At 37.8% G+C, this 26,468-nt stretch overlaps 1 protein-coding gene across 1 annotated transcript in view; it reads right to left on the bottom strand.

Moving 5' to 3' along the window:
- Nucleotides 1-1,045: 1,045 nt before the first annotated feature.
- Nucleotides 1,046-26,468, bottom strand: part of Pak2 (p21 (RAC1) activated kinase 2) — a 75,770-nt gene continuing 50,347 nt past the window's right edge. Inside the window, exons 3-15 of the mRNA XM_048346879.1 lie at nucleotides 24,270-24,370; nucleotides 22,842-22,989; nucleotides 20,491-20,522; nucleotides 18,786-18,893; nucleotides 16,680-16,812; nucleotides 15,157-15,220; nucleotides 12,882-12,930; nucleotides 12,283-12,395; nucleotides 10,983-11,100; nucleotides 9,107-9,206; nucleotides 6,501-6,697; nucleotides 3,795-3,932; nucleotides 1,046-3,501 (exon numbers count right to left, since the gene is read on the bottom strand). Of these exons, the coding sequence (XP_048202836.1) occupies nucleotides 3,415-3,501; nucleotides 3,795-3,932; nucleotides 6,501-6,697; nucleotides 9,107-9,206; nucleotides 10,983-11,100; nucleotides 12,283-12,395; nucleotides 12,882-12,930; nucleotides 15,157-15,220; nucleotides 16,680-16,812; nucleotides 18,786-18,893; nucleotides 20,491-20,522; nucleotides 22,842-22,989; nucleotides 24,270-24,370 (1,388 nt within the window). The 3' untranslated portion in view covers nucleotides 1,046-3,414. The remainder of the gene's footprint in view (nucleotides 3,502-3,794; nucleotides 3,933-6,500; nucleotides 6,698-9,106; nucleotides 9,207-10,982; nucleotides 11,101-12,282; nucleotides 12,396-12,881; nucleotides 12,931-15,156; nucleotides 15,221-16,679; nucleotides 16,813-18,785; nucleotides 18,894-20,490; nucleotides 20,523-22,841; nucleotides 22,990-24,269; nucleotides 24,371-26,468) is intronic.

Raw genomic sequence — 26,468 nt, 5'->3', positions numbered from 1 at the left:
AGGGCCTGGCACTGTCCCTGAGCTTCTTTTGCTCAAGGCTAGTAGTCTACTACTTGAGCCATAGTGCCACTTCTGGCTTGTGTAGTATGTGATACTGAGGAATTGAATCCAGGGCTTCAAGCATGCTAGGCAAGCACTCTACCACTAAGCCACATTTCTAGCCCCAGATACAAATTCTTTTTTTTTTTTTTGGCCAGTCCTGGGCCTTGGACTCAGGGCCTGAGCACTGTCCCTGGCTTCCTTTTGCTCAAGGCTAGCACTCTGCCACTTGAGCCACAGCACCACTTCTGGCCGTTTTCTATATATGTGGTGCTGGGGAATTGAACCCAGGGCTTCATATATACGAGGCAAGCACTCTTGCCACTAGGCCATATCCCCAGCTCCCTGAGATGCAAATTCTTTAAGCATTTTTTTCTAACTGTAGCTACTGTCTGATCAAATGTAAAATTATTCTGGCAAGAATATGGTACATACAAACATGTATTTAAGTGAGATCTACAGAGAAAAATACTAATAGGTAGTTCAAAATTACTTGTTAATGGCACAGGTTTGTTTTGCACTGGTGGCTACTAGATAAATTTATAGATAAATTTTAAGCAGCTTAAAAGTTTTATGCTGAAGGGAAGAAAATTCATACTTTATCATGCACTCAACATATGAAGCCAACTGTGTCAGCCATGGTGCCATATACCACACAATCACTCTACTTATTCAACAGTCTAACAGGACAAAATGTTCAGTATTTATGTGGTTTCCCAGTTTTACTTGTCTCTAAAAGCAGTAAAAGAATAAAAAGAAAGGAATAGGACCACCAGAAACTCTACAGTATAATAAATAAGTGCTTACAGTAATATTGTTCTAGTAACATAAGAGGACTAGGATAACTTTTAGATTTAAGTGGGAATTCCAATTCTAGGGAGATAATAAAAAGGGTGAATGAATATAAGAGAATTACAACACAACATGAATCTTGATTCACATATAATTCTTTCAACAAGATGTGAACACTTTAATTTAAAATTAACTAATAAATCACAATTCTGTATTCCTTTTAAGATTATCTTGTTTAAAAAGGGCAAACATTTCAGGATTAACCAAAGCATATTTCTAATACAGATTAGTTTATCCAAGTAAGTAAAGAATATACCACAGTGCAGCTCCCTTAACCTAGGAGTCAGGTTTTAATGACAAAGTCCGTTGCCAGCAATGGACATGCAGGTAACCATCAAAGATGTAAATATAAATCCCAAACAGCTTCTATCAATGGGAAAGACCTTTGTTGAGTCACAGCATAAAACAGGGGGCCTGGGACATAAGCCATGAATGTGGTCTCTGACTTAGGATTGAAGTGCCTTCTGCAGTGGTCATGAAGTTCAGTCTTCTCATCTAGTGGGTGTTCTATTCCATTGGCAGCATACTCTTTATCATAATTCATCCAAACAACTGTTCACAATGTTCAAATCTGGAACTCAAGAGTCACTGAAGCTTTCCACCAGAAATAACCAGCTTGAGTCTGTAAAGTAATTTAATGATAACTGTAGGCGGCTAAATAACTGTTTAAAAAAAAATCAAGAATCTTATGGAAAACAGAGGCCAGTAAGTGCTCTAGATCGAAGTTTCATTATATTATTTTCCTCGTTTTTTCCCAAAACTTCCCTGTTATCAATGAAAGTTTTTTCCTATATCTGTACCTTAGCAGATATGATGAGACTAATAGGAAATAAAACTCTATAGTTTTCCCAAAATACTCCAAAACAGCAAAATTATTTTTATTCATTATTTGTACTACTGAATGGTAAATGGATATGAAGTTCATTAGGGGGGGATGTTGTGAACAAAATGTCAAAACTAACAACCATAGATATTTTCCTTTTATGTGGTTCCAGGCATATCAGAATAGACAATACCTCATCCTAAAGCAAAGAGCAGAGCAACAGCAGAAACACAGGAGAGGAAATAAAGACAATGAAGAAGAGAGGTCACTCTAATAATTAATGCTACAGGTCACAGACCTTTTTCTTTTCTTTTTTTTTTTTATTAAATCTTTAAAATAAAAAAGCATCACTATCAATAAGGACATTTCATTTTTCCTCCTTTCTCCAGTTTTTACATGAATATTCTACTTACTTGAAAATAAACTAAAGTCAAATACTTCCACCAACAAGTATGTTGTTATTTAAATTATAGTAAGATAATGGGTTGAGAACACGGTAACTCATTTTTACAGTTTACTGGTCATAAGCTGCATCTCTATTAATAGTGACATTTTTCATTCATGATTCTACTTTAGAACCCACCAAAGTTCAAGTTTCTTACTCAAGTTTTTGTTAAGCCCTAAATATTTTTCTTTTTAAATAGATGAGTTAACTTTTAAATTCTCAAAACTCAATGGTTATTGTATTACTTGCTCCATGGGATGTGTGAAGGCATTTGTGAGAGATGGTTGAACCTAAAATTGTTACATATACAGAACCTTATTTCCGAAATAAGGGGAAAGGGAAAGAAGCTGCAAGGAGCTGGCAGTGGCAACAACCAGTATCAAAAAGCCCGAGTAGGAACAATAAACCATTTTGGCTCCTGAAGCCAAATCTGAAGAAACAGGCGAAAGGAAGACAAAATTGTAACAGTCAGTGGGATTCTTTTTCTGTCTCAATGATTTAGTTATAAATATAGATTAGTCCTCTTTCTATACATGTAACAAATGTCAAACTTACTACCATGAAATTTCTAAAACTGACTCTTTCACATTTGTTTAAAAAAAGGTAAAAATCACATACTTTTCTTCCTCTTTCTTCAGTTCAAGTTCTGAACTGAATTATTAAACAACAGCTGGTCCTAACTTCTATAAAAAGTTAAACCATACTAAGCTCTTTTGCCAATTTAAAGAGCTACATCATTTCTATCATACTTGCCTTGAATGAGAAAAACTTCTCAAAGCAATTCAAAAGGAGCAAGTCAAAGAAAAGGAAAACTACAGAGGAAAGAAGACTAGCTGAAACAAATACGTGTTAAACACTCGAATCTGACATTCAAGTACTGAAAATACCCCGAAAGGAGAAATTAACATGGTCTATTATAACAGTCAGCAAAACAAGACACAAATCTCATGCCTAAGAAATGGCCTTAATATTTGGCCTTAATGGCCTTAATAGGCTGTCTTCTGAAAGATGTAAGGCTAGTGATTCAGTTCACAATTCCTTTTGGACCCTAAAAAAGGGGTTCATTAGAAAGTTATAAATATCTTATTGCATTTTTTTTTCTTGTTTGTCTTCGGGAATAGTTGTTTTTGTTTTCCTCCATGTTAATACAGGTGATCTCCTTAAGCCGCCTCCCGCCCTAAAAGTAGTAGTTTTCATATATTAAAAGACTTCTTTTAGAAAATGGAAAAAATAAGAGGTCACAATCAATGACGTTTTAACGGTTGCTCTTCATTGCTTCTTTAGCTGCCATGATCAGTGGTGTCAAGCTGGATAATGGTTTGGCCAGTTTCAGGAAGGGATGCTGTCAGGGGGCGGGGACACAGAGAAATGTATATGTCAGTTTAGAAACAAAACATTTTCTTTCAACTAAGAAACAAAAATTACGGTCATTATTTAATCAACTAAACCTTTAACTTCTGCAAAAACCTTTTATAATCCCTGTATCATTTTTTTATTCCCAGCAGATATAACTCTATAACTGCTACCTTTCATGCAGTTACTCAATGAATAGTGAAACATTATTAGCACAATGAAAACTTACTATTGCCACTCAGAAAGCCAATTTTTCTAGAGAGTCATCATTTCCAAATTTACCTGTAGTAATTCTTTGGCTGAACCTCTTTTCTCCACATCCATTTCCAAACATCGATTTAAAAAATCACGAAATATTGGGGAAAGTTTCTCTGGATTCTGAAGTTCTGGGGTTCCATTAGTTGCTATCAGGTATAAGGCCTAAAATGAGAACATCTTTGACATACTTAAGGTAGCACCACAGTATACCTACCTGATCAAACTGGTCCTTGGACCATAATTGTTTTAAAGACAATCACATAAACTAATCCTCCCTTCCTCCTTTTCCTGTATCTACAGCTCTCTCTGAGTGTATGTTTGTGTGTATTTTGATGGGGACGGAACCCAAGTCACTGTGCTATCCCTCAGCCTCAGCTTCTCTTTGAGTTATAAACACCATATATTTTCATGAAAATACCGAATACATAGAAGTATAAAGAAAAATGACAATACAGTTCTACTATGAACATATAGTACAGTATATAGTGTTCTGTTAAAGATTGTCTAGCTTTAAGCCATACTATCAAATTTCAAAACAGCTGAATTTACTGTAACTTTTCTTTAGGTATATTCCAACTCCGTCCTCCCTCTTTTGTGGTTCTGGGGTTTGAACTCAAGATTTGCCAGGCAAGTGCTCTATCACCTTAGCCATCCTACTAGCATTTATACTTTTTTGTTCTGGTAATGGAGCTTGAACTCAGGACCCAGGAACTGTCTGTTAGCTTTTTCATTTAAGGCTAGTCATAACTCCACTTCAGCTTTTTGCTGGTTAATTGGAAACTAATAATGTCATGGGCTTTCCTGCCAGGGCAATCCTCATATCATATACATTATTCTTATTTATTATCTCTCTTCTCCCACTAGAATGTAGGTTCTACAATTTGTTGGTTCTTTTGGGAAACACCATGAATAGGGCCTAATACAAGAAGCAAGGATCAAATTAAAACTGGTTAAATGAATGAAAAAAAAAAAGAAACTAAAAGTTAAAAAACTGAATGGACAGTGTATACCAAATGGACAAGTGTACTCTATGTAAAGTATGTTTTACTTACTTGAACTGGAATCTTTGGCAATGGGGCAAAAACATTCAGGAAAAAGGAGTATTAAAATCCAATCTATTTGTTGTCTGGATTCTTACTATACTTTCAAGGTTCAATATTATAACCTATACAACTTTCTCAGCTTTTGGCCAAATAATATTTCCACTGTTTATTTGGTGATTATATTTCCTGAGTCCACTTCTGGCCATTACAAATAATACTGCTGCTCTGAACAGTAATAAACAAATTTTGTGTAGACATATTTATGCTTTTTCTTCCCACTTTAAATGGGCTTATGCTATATAGCCCAGGCTCACCTTGAACTTGCAATTCTTCTATCTCAGCCTCCCAGGTGGTAGAGATTATAGGTGTGGGCCACCATGCCCAGTTAGATGTATGTTTTTAATTTATTCAGATACATATCTAATAATGGAACTGCTAAATTTACTGTAACTAGCTCTAACTTTTAAAGGAACTGTCAAATTGTTTACCAAAAAAGTTGTACTATCGAACATTTCCACTGTGAAGGTGGCCCCAAACTCTCCATACTTTCACCAAAATTTACTGTCACTATAGTTGTCCTAGTGTAAAGGAGTATCTTGGTTTTGATTTGTATTTCCTTAATGATGTTGAGCCACTTATAATTTAAAGCAGGGAGGGTAATGGAAACTCAGCTGCTGAATATTTACATGTTGAAAATCTACATTTTTGCATCATTGTGAGCTTTAACTTTATCGTTCATACATCTTCAGAGATATAACCTTTCTTCTCTATCCTTTGGGTACAGAGAACTTGATTGTTATATCCAGGATACCTAAGTATGTAGAAAAAAGTACTTTATGCAGAAAAAAGGCATTTATCTACAGTATCTCAACTTTGTGGAAGGGTGAGTATATTCTCAACATGTAAAGAAAAGCCACAGAACTTACTATTAAAACTCTATAAACTAGCTGGGCGCTGGTGGCTCATGCCTGTAATCCTAGCTACTTAGGAGGATGAAATCTAAGGATTGCAGTTTGAAGCCAGCCTGGGCTGAAAAGTCCCTGTAAGGGGCTGGGAATATGGCCTAGTGGTAGAGTGCTTGCCTAGCATACGTGAAACCCTGAGTTCAGTTCCTCAGCATCACATATACAGAAAAAGCCAGAAGTGGTGTGGCTCAAGTGGTAGAGTGCTAATCTTGAGCAGAAAGAAACCAGTAGGGCTGGGAACATGGCCTAGTGGCAAGAGTGCTTGCCTCATATACATGAAGCCCTGGGTTCAATTCCTTAGCACCACATATAGAGAAAAGGCCAGAAGAAGTGGCGTTGTGGCTCAAGTGGTAGAGTGCTAGCCTTGAGCAAAAAGAAGCCAGGGACAGTGCTCAGGCCCTGAGTCCAAGGCCCAGGACTAGCAACAAACAAACAAAAGAAACCCCAAACCCTAGAAGTGTCATTGTGGCTCAAGTGGTAGAGCACTAGCCTTGTACACAAAGAGGCTCAGGGACAGAGTTCAAGTCCTGAGTTCAAGCCCCATGACTGGGAAAAATGTTCAGCTCTGTAATTCAGAGGTAATGTGGTTTTTAGGGAAATAGGAGGTTTCATCAACTTTGTATTCTATATTTTTTTCCACCTGTCACAAGTAAGTACTAAATATATGTTTAAAAAAAAAAAGAATTTTTCTTACGTTAAATCTAGGATTTAACTGATCTTACCCTCAAGGGATTTTCATTAAGGTATGGAGGCTCTCCTTCTACCATTTCAATTGCCATGATACCCAGAGACCATATGTCAACTTTGGGGCCATAGGCTTTCCGCGTAACCACCTCTGGGGCCATCCAGTATGGAGTTCCAACCATGGTACTGCGTTTGCTCTGTTCAGGGGTGATCTGGGCACAGAAACCAAAGTCAGCTACAATACAAAACAAAACAAAACATCTAGAGTTAATGGTTTCTAGAAATGGTTTTAAAAACATCGAGAGTTCAAATATCAAAATTACCTCCAATCTTATTTACAAAAAAGAATTTAACAATGAAGTAAACCAGAATAAGTTTAAAATATTTTGAGGATGTTATTTACTCTCACTTCTTCTTTCTTTTTTGTCAGTGTTGGGGCTTGAACTCAGGGCCTGGGTGCTGTCCCAGAGCAAATCTTTTTGCTCAAGTCTAACGCTCTATCACTTGGCCCCAATGCCACTTCTGGTTTTCTGTTCCTTAACTGGAGAAAAGAGTCTCACAGACTCCAATCTCAGCCTCCTGAGTAGGTAGGTTACAATCATGAGCCACCAGTGGCCAGCTTTACTCACTTCTTACTCTACAACACAGCACCAATTATCAGGAAATCTTTCACTGTGAATAATTAATTCAAACCTAAAATACTAAAAAAAAAATCTGAAAGAAAAAAAGATCAGCAAAGGTGAATACCAAATCTAAATGCAAGACAACCAGGCAAAGTCAGGACATGAATTGCTTTTAAACAAAATAAAAACTAGAATCATTAAGCACCCAAATTAGCAGAGAGCCTATAAGAACACATCCAACTGCAAATGAATCAATTTCACTACTCATCTACTCCATCTACCCGAGGAACAGGATTGCCTAATTAGCATCTGATACTAAACCAGTGGGAAAGTAAGATGAGAAGTTAGGACTGTTTTCTTCTCTTGCACATTAAACCCATTTGATGCCTTATGTCACTGTTAACTATTAGGTTTGTAGGCTTTACACTTTTTTTTTTTTTGGCCAGTCCTGGGCCTTGGACTCAGGGCCTGAGCACTGTCCCTGGCTTCTTCCCGCTCAAGGCTAGCACTCTGCCACCTGAGCCACAGCGCCGCTTCTGGCCGTTTTCTGTATATGGGGTACTGGGGAATCGAACCTAGGGCCTCGTGTATCTGAGGCAGGCACTCTTGCCACTAGGCTATATCCCCAGCCCGGCTTTACACTTTTTAATAAGCATTTTATACATATGAATTATACTAATGAACTATGTAGTTCTATCTGAACTATCTGATCTACTTAGTAACTAAGATATTTTGTAAATTGTTTTTTTAAAACTCAATTTAGAGCCAGGCACCAGGAGCTCTCGTCTGTAATCCTAGCTACTCTGGAGGCTGAGAAAGAAAGGTCTTGAGATTTTTTTTTTTTTTTCCTAGTCCTACTAGGGCTGACTCAGAGCCTGGGTACTGTCCCCGAGGTTTTTTTGTTTTTTTGGTTTTTTTGCTTAAGGCTAGCACTCTACCACTCTACCACTTCTGGCTTTTTCTACTTATGTGAACCCAGGGCATCGTGCATGCTAGGCAAGCATTCTACCATTAAGCCACATTCTCAGTGCCAAGGTCTTGAGATTTTTACCTCCAATTAACCAGCACAAATCTGGAAATAGAGCTGTGGCTCAAGTGATACAACACCAGCTTTGAATGAAAAAGCTAAGGGACAGTGCCCAACAAGCCCCTGAGTTAAATTTTCAGAATCTGTAAGTACACACACCAAAAATATCCCTAGCAATCCCTTATTTTATATGTAGAGATCTTTCCATATAGCATATATCTTATTTTCAAAACTACAAAGTATTATATTATATAAAAAAATATCAAGGAGGGCTGGGAATATGGCCTAGTGGTAAAGTGCTCACCTCGTATACATGAAGCCCTGGGTTCAATTCCTCAGCACCACATATATAGAAAAATGCCGGAAGTGGCGCTGTGGCTTAAGTGGCAGAGTGCTAGCCTTGAGCAAAAATAAGCCAGGGATAGTATTCAGGCCCTGAGTTCAAGCCCCAGGACTGGCAAAAAAACAAAACCAACCAAACAAAAAATATCAAGGACTGGGAATCTGGCTTAGTGGTAGAGTGCTTGCCTTGCATGCATGAAGCCCTTGGGTTTGATTCCTCAGCACCACATAAAAAAGCCACAACTGATGCTGGACTAAAGTGGTAGAGCACTAGCCTCGAGCAAAAGAAGCTCAGGGATAGTGCCCAGGCCCTGAATTCAAGCCCCAGGACTGGAAAAGAAAAAAAAAAAAAGCTGGAACCAGTGGCTCACATCTGTAATCCTAGCTACTCAGGAGGCTGAGATCTGAGGATCATGGTTCCCAGCCACCTCAGGCAGAAAACTCTCCAATTAACCATCAGAAAACTTCAAGTGGTGCTATGGCTCAAAGTGGTAGAGCACTAGCCTTGAACTGAAGAGTTCACGGCCAATGCCTAGCTCCATGACCCACAAAACAAAATAAAAAATAAAATGTTAATATAAGATTTTAACTAGACAAAGACATTATAGTAATCAAATACCAAATAAATGTTATTTCTTCATTTGTTACTCACTAAGTTTAACCGAGCCTTCCATCCCCAAAAGCACATTGTCACTTTTGATGTCTCTGTGGATCACTTGATTAGCATGTAAAAACTCCAGTGCCTGTAAACACTGAACAGAAGGAAATAACTAATCAATCACTCAAATCTAAGAAAGGTTCATATATGCTATTTTATGACCTTATCACTGCCTTGTTAGTATTTAGCAGAAGACTAGTAATTAAAAAAGAATAAGCATCCTCTCACATGAAAAGCTAAAACAATTCCATAACCAATAAGATCCTCTTCCATGATTTTATCCAGACACATTATTAAATAATGTCTTATCTTGTACTTTCTCTGTCATTGATTTTTATTTTTTTAAGACAGAGTCCTGTTATACTGTTTAGGCTGTTCATCAACTCCTGGGCCTAAGCAAATCTCCTGCCTGAGCCTTCTGAGTAGGTAGGGCTAGTGGGTAGGTTTTACATGCAACTCATTGGTCACTAATAGTCTTTTTTTTTTCTTATTTATTGTCAAAGTGATGTACAGAGAGGTTACAGTTTCATACGTTAGGCCTTGGGTACATTTCTTGTACTGTTTGTTACCTCCTTCCTCATTCCCCCCTCTCCCCTCCCCCCCTTCCCTCACCTCCCATGAGTTGTTCAGTTGGTTTACACCAAATGCAAGACTAATGGTCTTTTCCTGCCATGTCTGGGATTGAATCCAGGGCCTTGTGCATGCAAGGATGCTAATCAAGTGCTCTGCCATTAAGCAATAACCTAAGACCCTGTCGCTAAGTTTTCCTCTCCCTAGTATTCATTATTTATTGAATTAGTGCTATTTACTATATCACATATTACTCTATACTGTAAGAACATCTTGAGAGCCGGAGTTATGAAAATGCAAACTTTGGCAAGGCTTCTATATGTTGCTACCTCAAACTTTAATATTAGCACCCAGAACTTAATAAGCAAAGACTTTGAGCTAGTGAATAAATGTATTCTGAATGCAGTTTGTTATAACTTTGGTTACAAAATTTTGTGTCCACTATGAGAACAAGATAAATCCTCATTAAATTTGATCATTTTTAAATGATCAAACATTTTATTAAGAAACACAATATTAAAGAACTATGGAAAAAGGTTTTCTCTCTTCAATTAAGGAGTAGAACACAACTCAGAATTAAAATTCCAAAGAATATTGTTTTTAACACCTTAAAAAAAGTTTGTAATTCACCTTTTATTACTGCAGAATTGCTGAAAGCCAAACTTACAGAAAATAAAATATAATCACATGAACATGTATAATTTTATTGTTTGTGACAATTATTTCTTGGACAAAATAGTTTCAATTACAGTAAGTAACCATTAGCTTAAGTTCTTTTTAGAAAACATACATAAAAGGAAGACTTGTTTTGGTTCACTTAAGCAATTTGGCAGAACTTACTGACTTAAGCAAATAGTAGTAAAAAAAAATTAATTATAAACTTAAAAAAAATCCACAGCAGTTACTTCATCCTCAGGGAGTTCGATAAAGTTAGAACCAGAGTTTTTGATAATTAAGGAGTATATTATGTCTTAGTTTGGCTGAGAAGGTTCTAGTTTCCATCATGAATGATAATTTTAATGCTACCTGGTTTTACTCTGAAGAGTGTTTTCTAGAGGGTAAACTATAATGATCATTCTACTGAAATTTGCCATTGAATGTTCTTCAAAGATCTATGCTTCATTCTCAAATTATCTTACACATAAAAGATAGGGCTGAAGCTTTTATGTGAGATAAAATGGCATGAGGCAGAGAATGTGTAGAGAAACTATCCCATACACAATAAAAATTTCCTGAGCAGGAAAAACTTCCCTCTTTTTCACTTTTTCCTACTAACTTACCCAGAAGGAAGTAAACCTACCTCTCTGCATACAGCAGCAATCTGTGCTTCATCCATGCAGGTTTCTGTTACAACATCAGTAAGTGACCCACCAGCAAGGTACTCCATTACAACAAACAACTCGTCTCCCACCAGGTAACTAAAAATAGAATGTACAAAACACATTTACATTTTTATTTTTTACATTTTATTTTTATTTTTTTGCCAGTCCTGGGGCTTGAACTCAGAGCCTAGGCACTGTCCCTGAGCTTCTTTTTCTCAAAGCTAGCACTCTTATCACTTGAGCCACAGCGCCTCCTCTGGCCTTTTCTGTTTATGTGCTACTGAGGAATCAAACCGAGTGCTTCATGCATGCTAGGCAAGTACTCTATCACCACGCCACATTCTGGTCCCATATTTTTTACATTTATAAACACAGTTCCCATAATGATAACTAAGGTCTCAAAATATATTACCTGCTTCCTATTCTAAATAAATATAAGTATGGAAGAAAGCACCTATAATTATCCCGAAAACAACCACTATTATCATTTCCTACTAGTGTTTTATTTATATATATGATTATATATGAAAAAACTATATGGCTGCAATAGGATAAAATTTCTATTCTACCTTTTCTTGTTATTTAACATCAATTCCTAAGCTAAATGAGCTTTTAATAAACATGCACAATTATCCCACAGCAAACAGCATTTATGTAAAAATTGGCTACATATGGGGCTGGGGATATGGCCTAGTGGCAAGCGTGCTTGCCTTGTATACATGAGGCCCTGGGTTTAATTCCCCAGCATCACATACACAGAAAATGGCCAGAAGTGGCGCTGTGGCTCAAGTGGCAGAGTGTTAGCCTTGAGCAAAAAGAAGCCAGGGACAGTGCTCAGGCCCTGAGTCCAAGCCCCAGGACTGGCAAAAAAAAAAAAAAAAAATTGGATACATGTGGTGGAACACCAGAAATCCCAGCTACTAAGGAGACTTAGGGAGGAGGATGACAATTTGGAAGCTTGAGTTACATAAAACAAAAACTAAAAGTTTAAGAATTGTGTGGTTAGTTACCATTATGGTCAAGACACGAACCACAATATTCCTTACTATTTCTGCTTTATTTGTACAAATGTAAATATCGTGAGCAATGTCCTTCATTTAACTTCCTTCTCTCATTTTCCAAGTGATCTTGTACAAGAAGTATTTTCTAACTATATTACCTCTTATCCTCTTCCTCCTTCAAGTATACTTCTCAGCACTGACATTTTATTCTAACTAAAGTGGCTAGCCTTCACCCAACCATGATACTATTCCAATGTTTAAAAATATTCAAATTTACCTGTCTAAGAAATTAACTATGTTGGGGTTCTTTAATTCTTTCATGACCAGAATCTCATTAATAATCAATTCCTTCTTTGGTTGTTTCTGTAAATTAATCTGCTTGATAGCCACCTACAGTGAAAACAGAATGGAAAAACATCAGTTTTCCTAACACCTATAGAAAGTTAAAACCACCACTGAGTAATTTAATGTACATATATCACAGAATGAGACTGCAACTTATTCATAAATGGTACCTGTATTGCACATAGCCCATGCACAATGCTTTGCAATATATAGAGCCTAAATATGTTTAGATTTATCTTCAAGTTGACTGACCAACTCAAATCAGCATAGGACCAGGAATTAATCTTTTTCTTTTTTTTCATTTCAGGTTGGGAAAATAGTTTTAAGTATTTTCTTACTAATGACACTAAACTCATCATTTCTTAGTTCCCGTAATATAAGAATTGCTGTGAAATTACATAGATCATATATGTGGTTATTTTTTTAAAACACAGTTGTAATAATTTATGATTCATATAATTTATTTTATATAGTTTCTTCCTACATGTAAAGCTAATGATACCATCCAAAGTATAAAAAGGCTATTATTACCTCCTGTCCCAGGGCTACATCAGTAGCAGTGAAAACTGTGCCAGAAGCCCTATGAAGAGAAAAGACAAGATTTAAGGTTCCATTTATAATCCAAATTTTACACTTTGCACAATGAAAAAGACATTAAAGAGCACTTTAGAGTTAACACTTTTACAAGTAAAGCAAAAGCAACAAGGGGAAAAAAAAGAAAAAAGCAATCCTTGTATTTGAGATATTTCAGATGTATAACAAAAAACAGAGAAATAGGGATTTTAAAAAATCCACTAATGAAAACATCTCCCTGCTTCAGAAACAAAGAACTACTAACAAACTTGAAGGTTTCTCTATGCCCTTTCTGATGGGACCCTCCCACTTTCCAAAAGTGACCTTATTTGATGTGCATCATTCTATGCATTTTTTCTATGCTTTCCACTACAAAAGACATAGGTATGTATCTCAAATATATATAGCCTAGTTTTTTTCCCCCCACCCGTCAGTCACGGGACATGAACTCTGAGCTTCTTTTTGCTCAAGGCTAGAGCTCTATCAATTTAAGTCACTGTGCCACTTTCAGTTTTCTGGTGGTTAATTGGAGATAAAAGCCTCACAGGGGCTGGGAATATGGCCTAGTGGTAGAGTGCTTGCCTAGCATACATGAGGCCCTGGGTTCGATTCCTCAGCATCACATACATAGAAAAAGCCAGAAGTGGTGCTGTGGCTTAAGAGCTAGAGTGTTAGCCTTGAGCAAAAAGAAGCCAGGGACAGTGCTCAGGCCCTGAGTCCCAAACCCCAGGACTGGCAAAAAAAATAAAATAAAATAAAAAAGAATAAAAAAAAGCCTTACAGTTATTCCTGCCCAGGCTGGCTTCAAACCATGATGCTGCTAAAATCTCAGCCTCCTGAGTAGCTAAGATTATAAATATAGGTGTACCCACCAGCGTTTGGCCTAGTTTTTAAACTTCATAGTTTCATTTTATGCATTTCTTTGAAATTTTTAAAAGGTTAACATTAGGGCTGGACACTGGTGGCTCATGCCTGTAATTCTAGCTACTCTGGAGACTGAGACCTGAGGATTACAGTTTGAAGCTAGGCAGAACAAAAAAGTCCATGAGACTCGTATCTCCAATAAACTACTCAGAAAAGGCCAGAAGTGGCACTGTGGCTCAAGGACAGCACCCAGAGTTCGAGCCTCAGGATGGCAAAAAAAACAAACAAGCAAACAAACAAAGGAGTGCTACAAATAAAATTAAGCCCTGGGTTCAATTCCTCAGCACCGCATATATAGAAAAAGCCAGAAGTGGTGCTGTGGCTCAAGTGGTAGAGAGCTAGTTAGCCTTGAGGGAAAAAAAGAAAAAAAGAAGCCAGGGAGAGTGCTCAGGCCCTGAGTTCAAGCCCCAGGACTGGCAAAAAAAAAAAAAAAAAACCCAAAACAAAACTATATGAAATTAGAAGACCAGCAAACTCAAAGACCACCATTCAATGACATGATTTAAACACTTTTTTTTTCCCCTGTCCCTGGCTTCTTTTTGCTCAAGGCTAGCACTCTGCCACTTGAGCCGCAGCACTACTTCTGGCCATTTTCTGTGTATGTGGTACCGGGGAATTGAACCCAGCGCTTCATGTATACATAAGGCAAGCACTCTTGCCACTAGGCCATATCCCCAGCCCTTAAACACATTTTTATTTCACTCAAGAAACAAAAAAGTTTAGTGTGTAATTTTAAAATCCAAATTATATAAAATCAGAAGACCAGTAGACTCAAAAACCACCATTCAATGACAGGATTTAAACACAGATTTATTTCACATATTGTCTTTAACATGTATTTTATAGGTAATTTTTCCATCTCTATTTACTTTGCCACCCTGAGAAATGGCATATAAACAGAAACAGAACAGCTGGGCATGGTGGTGTATACCTGTAAACCCAGCATTAGGAAGGCTAAGGTAGAAACATGGAGAGTTTAAGGACAGCCTAAGCTACAGAGTGAGTTTCAAGCCAGCCTAGGTTTATATAGCAAGACTCTAACTCAACATAGAACAAAACAAAAACAAAAAAGAAAATGGAACCTTTACTATTAAAACTATTTTTTTAAAAGAATGATGTGAAGTCACTGATAATGGCAGCAGTTCTTAAAAAGCACTTAGAAGTAAATTGCATTATGTATTTACACAATTCCAAAGGGTCCCAGTCAGACTACATATATATTTAAGAGTTCATGCCAGGGTCAAAGATGCACCATGTAGGATACCTAGGAAGTACTGAATATAATGGCACTAGAGTCACAAAAACTTACCCTTGTCCAATTTTTTCATATCTTGTATACTTTTTCTTAGGGTCTCCTATGCTTACTATAGTTCCTATTTTAACAAAAACAAAAATGGGGAGCTGTTAGCATTTTGAAAGCAAATTAATCTGGATAATAATTAATTTTAATCAACATTGACTTTCTTTTTTCTTTTTTTTTTTAGTCGGTTGTGGGGCTTGAACTCTGGGTTTGGGCACTGTTCCTGAGCTCTTCAGCTCAAGGCTAGCATTCTACTACTTGAGCCACAGCACCACTAGACTTTAAAACACAGGTTTTCAAGCCATAAATTCCAAAAAAAAATTTATTTTAAATACTAAGCATTGGGGCTGGGAATATGGCCAGTGGCAAGAGTGCTTGCCTCCTATACATGAAGCTCTTGGTTCGATTCCCCAGAACCACATATATGGAAAACGGCCAGAAGGGGCGCTGTGGCTCAGGTAGCAGAGTGCTAGCCTTGAGCGGGAAAAAGACAGGGATGGTCCATGCTCAGGCCCTGAGTCCAAGGCCCAGGACTGGCCCCCACCCCCCCCCCCCCAAAAAAAATTAAATACTAAGCATTAAGGAACAAAAGTCATAAAAACCAAAAGGTATCAGTAAAAGACCCTCCCCCCCATTTTTTTTGCAAGTCCTGGGGCTTGAACTCAGTGCCTGGGCTCTATCCTTGAGCATCTCTGAGCTCAAGGTTAGCACTCTACCACTTGATCCACAGCCTCATATCCAGCCTTTCTGTGTATGTGGTACTGAGGATTAAAACCCAGGGCTTCATGCATGTTAGGCAAGCACTCTACCAGTAAGCCACATTCCCAGCCCCAAGATCCATTATTTTTATTAGATTTATAATGCTTGATACAGGCCAATGATTATTGTTGAATTAAAAAGAAGAAATTTCCCACCCAGAACATACTATATGACCATACAAACACATATCTCCAGAAAGATAATCTTAATTGTTTAGTGACTTTTTATAGATTCATATACAGAAGCTATAAATATTCATAAATATATACAAACCACATCTGGTAGGGTTTCCAACTATGTCCTCTAAATCTGGCTCTTAGGGAAAAACTACTGATCCCAAAGGGACTAATTTTACCAGTTAAATAAATAATACTTTTCAAATATACTAGTAAAACTAACGCATCATTTTGCCTCCACTAGATTTTAACTATAGTTATTGTTCCTGTAAGGAAACAATTTTTCCTTTGTTTCTCTTTGTTTTGCAAGGACACAATTTTAATGGTGACTTATATTACTAATGTATTATTTTTCCTTCATTAGACTTTAACTATAGTTATTGTTCCTGTAGGGAAATAATTTTTCCTTTATTTCTCAAGTCAAATTATAGGCATAAACTAAAATTCATCTAGACCAAATGCTCTTTTCTTTTTTTTAATGGCTTTATGGTTCTAGGGATTAAATCTAGAACCTTGCACATGATAGTCTACCAGTGAACTACAATCCCATTCCTGGCACCACTATTAAAACTCTAAAAAAAAAAGTTCATTACATACTTAATTTTTCCATAATCTCTTCATCTGTCATCTTGGTCTTCTTTTTTTGTTTGTCTGAAGACTTGGCACCACTGTCAACATTAGAATCACCAACTGGTGCAGGAATAGGATCAATTACAGACCGTGTGTAAATCTGCAAGACAGTTCATTACTGAGAATTGAAAGGGAAAAAAATTCATGTGCTCTTAATGGTACACTATTCATTTCCTTGATTTTTATTTTATTTATATTTATTTATTTGCCAGTCGTGAGCCTTGGACTCAGGGCCGGAGCACTGTCCCTGGCTTCTTTTTGCTCAAGGCTAGCACTCTGCCACTTGAGCCACAGTGCCATCTCTGGTCTTTTATATGTGATGCTGGGGAATTGAACCCAGGGCTTCATGTAAACGAGGCAAGCACTCCTGCCACTTGGCCATATTCCCAGCCCCATTTCCTTGATTTTTAAAAAATTATCTTTAGTTGTACATAGGAGGTTCATTTAGCAAAACAGTTTATGAATACAATGTATCTTAATCAATGTTGCACCTTTCAACAATCTCACCTATTGCTTCCCCTCACTCTTTTCTTTTCTTCCCTAGTCCTGGGGCTTGAACTCAGGACCTGGGCACTGTCTCTGAGCTTCTTCTGCTCAAGGCTAGCACTCTACCACTTGAGCCACAGCGCCACTTCTGGCCTTTTCTGTTTATGTGGTATGAAGGACTCAAACCCAGGGCTTCAAGCATGCTAGGCAAACACTCTACCATAAAGTCACATTCCCAACCCTCCCTCACTCTTTTTAATTTTGTAGAACATAGATTGGATTCTTGACTGCATTCTCTTCATCTTCTCCTTTGTTTTCTTCTATTGTTCTCAAGAACAGGAATAATATTTTTAGATAATAAAAAGCATGTAACTATTAGTGTTGGCAACATACACCTGTAAACCAAGTAATCCAGAGGTTAAATTGAGAGGGTCCTGAGTTTTGTATACGTACCAAGGCCCTGTTCAAAACAAAACAACAAAACCAAGCATTGATGGCTCACTTGTGTAATCCTAGCTACTCAGGAGGCCAAGATCCAAGGATCATGGTTCAAAGCCAGCCTGGGAAGAAGAATCTGTGAGACTCTTCAATTAAGCACCCCCCAACCCCTCCAAAAAAATCCGGAAGTGGAGCTATGGCTCAAGTGGCAGAGTGCTAACTTAGAGCAAAAAAAGCTCAGTGACAGCACCTAGGCCCCAAATTCAAGCCCCAGAACTAACACTGAAAAACAAAACAAAAATGCCTGTAATCCAGCTATATGGGAGGAGGAGATGGAAGAATCACAGAGGTTAGTTAGCCTAGGCAAAAGGCAGTAAGATCTAATATGAAAAAAATAAGCTAGAGGCTGGGATGTAGCTCAGTGTCAAAGTACTTGTCTAGCAAGTGCAACATCCTGGGTTCAATCCCCAGCACCCCCCAAAAAACACCCACAAACAAAACAACAAAAAATGTTTCCCCCTCCCCCCTTTTTGGTGCCAGTCCTGAGGATTGAACTCAGAGCCTGGGCACTGTTCCTAAGCTTTTGTACTCAAGGCTAGTGCTCTAAATTGAGTCACAACTCTACTTCTATCTTTTTGGTGATTAAATAGCAATAAGAATCTCATGGAGGGGCTGGGAATATGGCCTAGTGGCAAGAGTGCTTGCCTCATATACATGAAGCCCTGGGTTGGATTCCCCAGCACCACATATATAGAAAATGGCCAGAAGTGGCGCTATGGCTCAAGTGGCAGAGTGCTAGCCTTGAGCAAAAAGAAGCCAGGGACAGTGCTCAAGCCCTGAGTCCAAGTCCCAGGACTGGAAAACAAAACAAAACAAAAAAACCTCGTGGATTTTCATGCCTGGGCTGGCTTTGAACTGTGATCCTCAGATTTCAGTCTCCTGAGTAGCTAGAATTATGTGTGTAAACAACCAGCACCTGGCTGAAAAACTACATTTTGATGGATGGTCCTTCGGTAAATTTCCCCCTACTAGAATAAACTGGAGGGCTTTAAAAAATTTTTAATGGAAGTCAAATGCTGAAAGTTATTTAAAAACACACACACACAGATACATAGTACTATGTAATCTAATCACTAACTAACCACTTACTGATTTTGTATGATCTGGTCTTGGAGCAATGACAGGAGGAGCAGCTTCTTCATCATCATCATCTTCCTCTGTTACTATTGGTGATGTTTCTGATCCTTTGGTATTCAGCTGCAAGCATCATACAAGCAAAGGAAGGCAGTATAATAAAAATGCAACTTTCTTTTTAACATACTTTAAAAATTAATTTTTCAGTACCTCATTTTAAAACAATTAAACTCATTGGTTCTAACAAAATCAATTATGAAGTAAAGGTGATGGTAGTACCAGTAGCTCTTGCCTGTAATACTAGCTATTCAGGGACAGAGACTTGGGAGTGTCAAAGTTTGAAGGCAGCCTGGGCAGAAAAGTCTTTGAGACTCCATCTCCAAATAACCAGTAAAATGAAGGACTAGAGGTAGACAAGTAGTAGAGTGGCACCTATGAATAAGCTGAGAGAGAGCATGGCGCCAATTTCAAGCCCTGATACTAACACAAAATAAATTAAATAATACATATAAATAAATGCAATTTCATAAATTATGGGAAAATAAGCTCATGAAATATAGATGGTAAATACAATTTTCTGTGACAGAATCTGAACACTAGGCCTCACAAATGGTAGGTAAATAGCATCACTGAACTGTGTTGTGGGTGCCTAGGTGCTGTCCCAGAACTTCTTCTGATCAAGGCTAGTGTTCTACCTCTTAAGCCACAGTGCTACTTCTGGTGTTTTCTAAGGAGTTTGTCGGAGATGAGAATCTCATGGATTTTCCTTCACCTCAGCTGGCTTCAAACCTCCATTCTCAGATCTCAGCCACCAGCACCCAGCTGTTTTAAGTATGTTTCTATAGTTTTCTTAGTAGATTGGTAACAGAAGAAGTGGGAAGTGGGGGGACAGAATATGCTAACAAGTTTTTCTTTTCTTCTTCTTCTTTTTTTTTGCCAGTCCTGGAGCTTGAACTCAGGGCCTAGGCACTGTTCCTAAGCTTCTTTTGCTCAAGGCTAGTACTCTACCACTTGAGCCACAGTACCACTTCTGGCTTTTTCTGTTTATGTGGTACTGAGGGCTTCATACATAAGCACTCTACCACTAAGTCACATTCCCAGCCTGCTAGCAAGTTTTTTTGTAACCATGTTCATATACAGAAACATTACAAAAGGTAGTTAAAACTGCTCTGGAATGCCAATAATAATTTGTTGCTTTCAATATACTATAAAGTAAATTCTATTTTTTTTTCTTTTTTTGGCCAGTCCTGGGGCTTGGACTCAGGGCCTGAGCACCGTCCCTGGCTTCTTTTTTGCTTAAGGCTAGCACCCTACCACTTGAGCCACAGCGCCACTTCTGGCCATTTTCTATACATGTGGTGCAGGGGAATTGAACCCAGGGCCTCATGTATACGAGACAAGCACTCTTGCCACTAGGCCATATCCCCAGCCCCAAATTCTATTTTTTTTAATCTTAATTTTTTTTTCTTTATTGTCAAAGTGTGATACAGAGGGTTACAGATTCATATGAAAGGCAGCAAGTACATTTCTTGTTCTATTTGTTACCTCCTCCCTCATTTCCCCCCTCTCCCCTTCCCGCTAAGGAAATTCTATTATATACATATCAAGTATTTATTTATCTCTATGGCTGAATTTATTTTAGAGTGCAAAATAAAACTGATATCTGGTTTGGGTAACCTAAATTAGAACAAGAAATAGAAGAAATAAACAATTAACTTACTGCTGGTGTTCCTGAAGGGAAGCCATCTTTTTCTAAATTTGAAGCAGAAAAGAATGTTAGTATTCAAGAAAGCAAGCTTCAAAAAATTGCCCCAAAAAACCCAAACATAGAAACAGAGCAATAAAGTGTTCTTTAGTTGATTTAAATTACCTACTGAAAAAAGTGAAAATACGAGTATTCAGTCTTCTTTAGCTTACTCAAGCTAAAGGCTCAATTCTTAGTGAAATCTCAATAATTTATTTATTTATTTATTTTATTATTTTTTTTTGGCCAGTCCTGGGCCTTGGACTCAGGGCCTGAGCACTGTCCCTGGCTTCTTCCTGCTCAAGGCTAGCACTCTGCCACTTGAGCCACAGCGCCGCTTCTGGCCGTTTTCTGTATATGTGGTGCTGGGGAATCGAACCTAGGGCCTCGTGTATCCGAGGCAGGCACTCTTGCCACTAGGCTATATCCCCAGCCCTCAATAATTTATTAAAAAATCACTGGGGTACTTAACAGCCAGGTTCACAAGAAAAATGATAATGCCAATACAAGAAAGAATTTGAGACTGAGAAAATGACTCATATAATTTGGGTGAATTTTATTCTACATAAACTATATTCAGTAAAATTCAATTTTAATTGAAACTACACCTATCAATCTGTATTCATTAAGATAAACTTTACTGTTCAAGATTTTCTCCACAAAATTGCCTACCAAGGAATATAATGTTACTATTCAAATAATGTCAATTTTATAAAGTAAAATTCTTAAATTTAAGATTTTCTTTTTAAAATGCCTAGAAATGTGTGTGTGTGTGTGTGTGTGTGTGTGTGTGTGTTCTAGTCCTGGGTCTTGACACTATCCCTAAGCTTCTTTTGCTCAAAGCTAGTATGCTACCACTTTATGTGAGAGTGGGACTTCCAGCTTTTTTTCTGAGTAGTTTATTGAAGATAAGAACCTTGTGGACTTTCCTGCACGGGCTGGCTTCAAACCATGATCCTCAGATCTCAGCCTCCTGAGCAGTTAGGATTACAGGTGTGAGCCATTAGCACCTGGCTAAATATATTTATAGTGGGTAGAAAGAATACCACTTTCTGGTTAAACAGAGTTTCCTAAAGAAATCTGTTAATTTACATGTGACATTCAAAGTTAAAAAATAAAACTGTAATTTACATAGACTAGTTCACCAAAATGTTGCATGGACAAATCTGACCTTTTCCTGAGACTTTATCAGATTAAAATAAAAAAGGTCAAGAGTACCTGCAATGTCCCTTGAGCAAAGTAAAGCCTTTATTTCCGTGTGTAAATAAAGTATAATTAATTAAAACATATATAATTTTAGCTTAATCTTATTTTTAAGAACTACACATATGACTCCAGGAATAAACATATTAACTGACATTTGGGATGTAATTAGCAAAATACACACCGAGGGAAACAGGATAAGTGATGTTTTCCTGAGTTAGGAGGGAGGCCTGAATCTGAATCCACTCAAGACCTCAATCAATGGGTAGATTTGATTCTGATGCTAAACAAGCTATTTTCAAGAATCTACTACAGGGGCTGGAAATACGGATTCGTGGTAGAGTGCTTGCCTTGAATGCATGAAGCCCTGGGTTTGATTCCTCAGCACCACATAAACAGAGAAAGCCAAAAGTGGCCCTGTGACTCAAGTAATAGAATGTTAGCCTTGAGCAAAAAGAAGCCAGGTACAGCCCTGAGTACAAGCCCCAGGACTGGCCAAAAAACAAAAACAAAAACAAACAAAACAATACATTCCAATGTTATGCAGCAATATTCAATTTTAAAGTATAAAACACTTAGTTATCACCCTTATTTTCTACATTTACATATTTGATGAGTTTCAATTTTTGGGTAGAAAACATGTTTTTATTTCAAAGTCTGTGAATATATATATATATATATATATATATATATATATATATAGTGAAACAACTTTTATCCTATCTCACTAGTAAAAATCCTATCTCTAGTAATGAACACATCTAAATATTAACACTTTTCCCTCTTATTGGGAAGTCATTGAAAAGCAATAAGGAAGAAAAGACCATACAAAACAAAAAGCCTAAACATCCACCATAATCTCCAGATCCCAAATTATGCTTAAGAGCCACCCCACTAAGTTTACAAAGGCAGATTCTGTGCAGTATGGACAAGAACTACGATAGGTAGACAGATAGACAGACAGATAAGATAGATAGATAGATAGATAGATAGATAGATAGACAGACAGACAGACAGACGACAGACAGACAGGCCTTCCATTTTCCACGTGTAATCTTTTTTTTATCTAGCAGTGCTTTCATGACTGCTCATGTTCAGTCTTTTACCACTGTCATTGTGCTTACCAGGAGGAGTAAAACTCAGATATTTCTGCTTCACTGTGTTAGAGTCATAGAACTTTAAGACATCCAGCACAGCCTGAGGATTCTTCTTTTGTTCTAGTTTCGTAATATTGGAGGTTTGTAACAACCGAGCCCACTGTTCTGGCATGCCCTAGCAAAAAGAAATTCAGAAATTAGTTATATTTGATCCAGGTGCCAATGGCTTATGCTAGTAATCTTATCTACTTGGGATGCAGCAACTGGGAGCATACAGTAAGAGGCCAGCTGGGCAAAAAAGTTCCAATACCCCGTCTTTACCAATAGCTGGGAACAGTGATACACACTCTAGCTACTGGGAGGCTGAGATTAGAAGAATCACTTCCAGGACAAGCCAGGCAAAAAAGTTAGTGAGACTTCACAACTAGGCAGCCTGGCAATCTGGTGAAGAATGGAATGTGTAAATAGGAAGACTCTATCTCAAAACTAACCAAAAGTAAAAGGGCTGTGGGCATGGTTTAAATAGTAGAGCACCTGTCTAGCAAGCATAAAATTCTGACTTCAAAAGAAATCAGTTGTAGTTTGAATTGTTCTAATTAAGTCAATTTTCAGAGACAAATGATAAAATACATAAATAAATGTAATTTTAGTTTGGTTAATTTTTTTCTGGCATAAGGTATCAGTATGACATAGGTATCAATCACTGTATGCAGTACTGACCTTGACTCCTTATTTAGCCTCTGCCTCTCAAGTATTGGTTTGACTTAAAATTCTAATAGGTCTAGTATCCATTTTTCTATGTCTTTTTTGCATCATTATAATTAATAATTTCAGCTTCCTAAGAAAAAGAACATCCAACCACCAATACTTTCAAGATAAGCAAACAGGGGCTGGGAATATGGCCTAGTGGCAAGAGTGCTTGCCTCATATACATGAAGCCCTGGGTTCGATTCCTCAGCACCACATATATAGAAAAGGCCAGAAGTGGCCCTGTGGCTCAAGTGGCAGAGTGCTAGCCTTGAGGGAAAAAAAAAAAAAAAAGCCAGGGACAGTGCTCAGGCCCAGAGTCCAAGCCCCAGGACTGGCAAAACCAAACAAAATCAAGATAAGCAAACAGCAGTAAGACTTGACAACATATAGACAGAGAAGTTAACTTCAAACTTACACTGAAGGAGAAGGTTTGAGTGTTGTTTTGGTGGGTCTTAGGGCCTGGGTGCTGTCCCCTGAGCTTTTCTGCCCAAGGCTAGCACTCTACCACTAGAGCCACAGCACCACTTCTACCTTTTGGGTGTTTAACTAGAGATTACAGTCTCGCAGACTTTATTGCCTGGGCTGGCTTTGACCTGTAATCCTCAGATCTCAGCTTCTGGTAGCTAGGATTACAGGTGTGAACCACCAGCACCCAGCCTGAATGTTGTTTTTATTTGTAAATGAATCCCAACTATGAAAACTTACAGTAAATTCTCCAGTAACAGCATCAAAGCCAACATGGATGGTGTGCTCAAAATCTGATGGAGGAGAAATCTCTGGCCGTTCCTTTTCTTTCTTTTTACTTCCTAGAGGTCAACAAAGGAGGGAGATGTTTAAACAAGGATAGAAATGGCACTTATAATCCTATATTTGTATTTCTTCCTATAGCAGATTAGAGACATTATTCTAGAAGAGAAATTTCCCCTAAGAACACTGGCTGATAGCAAGTGTACTTAGGGTATAGAAGAAAAGTACTGCATCTATTATATAAAGCAGAGGTGCAGACTAATAACAACACAGTTTACAGAAGCTACTTCTGCTTTCTGTGTAGGTCTACTCTCATTATTGTTGTAGTTTATGATTGTTACACTTATAAATTGTCCAAGCTATTTGTGGTACCACTGTAAATATTTTTGGGGGATCTTTCTGCTACTCATTTGTCAATAATGTTATTTGTAAATTCAAGCACAACAGTTCCTTTTCCCCCTCCACAGAACTTCAGTTCTGCTCTCTCATGATCTGTTTCTCTACCTTTTTAAAAAATCAATACTGGTCAGCCCTGATTATGATCATTTTATAATAAGCTTTCAAAGTATACAATTCAAGTCTTCTTTTCTTAAAAAGCCTGCTAGGATTGTGATTGGAATTGCATTGAACCTATTTTCAATTTAAAGAAGTGACTATTTAATTTAAAAAAAAAAAGGAAAAAAATACAAAAAAGTAAAAGAAAGAAAGAAAAGAAGAAAAAAAGAAAAAAGTGACTATTTGAGGGCTAGGAATGTGGCTTAGTGGTAGAGTGCTTTCCTAGTACACATGAAGCCCTGGTTTTAATTACTCAGTACCACAAAAACAGAAAAGGCTGGAAGTGGTGCTGTAGCTCAAGTGGTAGTAGAGTACTTGCTAGCTTTGAGCAAAAGCAGCTCAGGGACAGTGCTCAGCCCCTGAATTCAAGCCCCAGGACTGGCAAAAAAAGTGACTACTTGATTATTTTTTATATTTTTGGCTGTCTGGTGTTTGAATTCAGGACTTCACTCTTGCTCAATTAGTGCACTATCACTTAAGCAATACCTCAAGAATTTCTTGCTGGTAATTTTTGAGATAGAATATTAAAACTTTTCTGTGGGGCTGCCTAAAACTATGATCCTTTCCCTTTCTACCTTCTAAGTAGCTAGGATTACAGTATGAACTACTAGTGACCAGCTTACACTGGGTATTTTTGAGATAGGGTCTTATGTCCTGCCAGGTACACACCTGGACCTCTATCAATTTTAGGTTTCCTATCACAGCTTAAATATGGCTGTAAGCTACCATGCCTAACTTTGGTAGACATGGAGTCTCATGGATTGTTCTACCCAGAAATGGCTTAGAACCTCAAGCCTCCTGGCCTCAGCTAGAATGAAAGGTACCATCGCACCCAGGTATGGAATAAGAAGGGTCTTTAGTACTTTTTTGCCCAGGCTGACATCAAACCATGATCTTCCTTTTCTCAGCCTCCTAAGCAGCTAGGATTATAAGTATGTGTCACCAAAATTCAGCTTAACTTTTTGATTTTTTTTTTAAACACTGAGTCATCTGACCTACAACAACAGTGAATCTATTAACTTTGCCTTTTTTCCCTTTTGGCACTACTGGGACTTGAACTCAGGATTTCATGCTTGCTAGGCAAGTGCTCAACCATTCGAACTATGCTCCCAGTCTGTTTGCTCTAGTTACTTTTCAGTCTTGTGCTTTTGGCCAGGGGTGTTCTTTGAACAGCAACTCCCTACCTCTTCCCCCTCTCCCCCAACTGCTAGCATTACAGGCACGTACCACATGCCAGGTTTGTTATTTGAGATAGTGTATCACCAACTTCTTGCCCAGATTGGCTTCCAAACTGCTTTTCTCATCTTTGCCTCCAAGTGTGTGAGATTACAAGGATGAGCTACCAAGCCTAGCTATTTAGGTTTTCTTTAATTTCAACAATGTTTTATAGTATCCGTGGATACAGTGTTCAATTTGAACACTTTTGTCAGACTTCTGAGAACTCTAATTTTTGATGCTCTGATAAGGATAGTTTTAAATTTTAGTTATGGGGCCTGAAGGTACAGCTCAGCAATAGTGTGTCTAGCATGGACAAAATCCTAAGTTAGGGCTGGGAATATGGCCTAGTGGCAAGAGTGCTTGCATCCTACACATGAAGCTCTC

This window comes from Perognathus longimembris, chromosome 5, assembly GCF_023159225.1.
Source record: "Perognathus longimembris pacificus isolate PPM17 chromosome 5, ASM2315922v1, whole genome shotgun sequence".
Taxonomy (NCBI): domain Eukaryota; kingdom Metazoa; phylum Chordata; class Mammalia; order Rodentia; family Heteromyidae; genus Perognathus; species Perognathus longimembris.
This window is presented reverse-complemented; position numbering and strand designations above follow the sequence as displayed.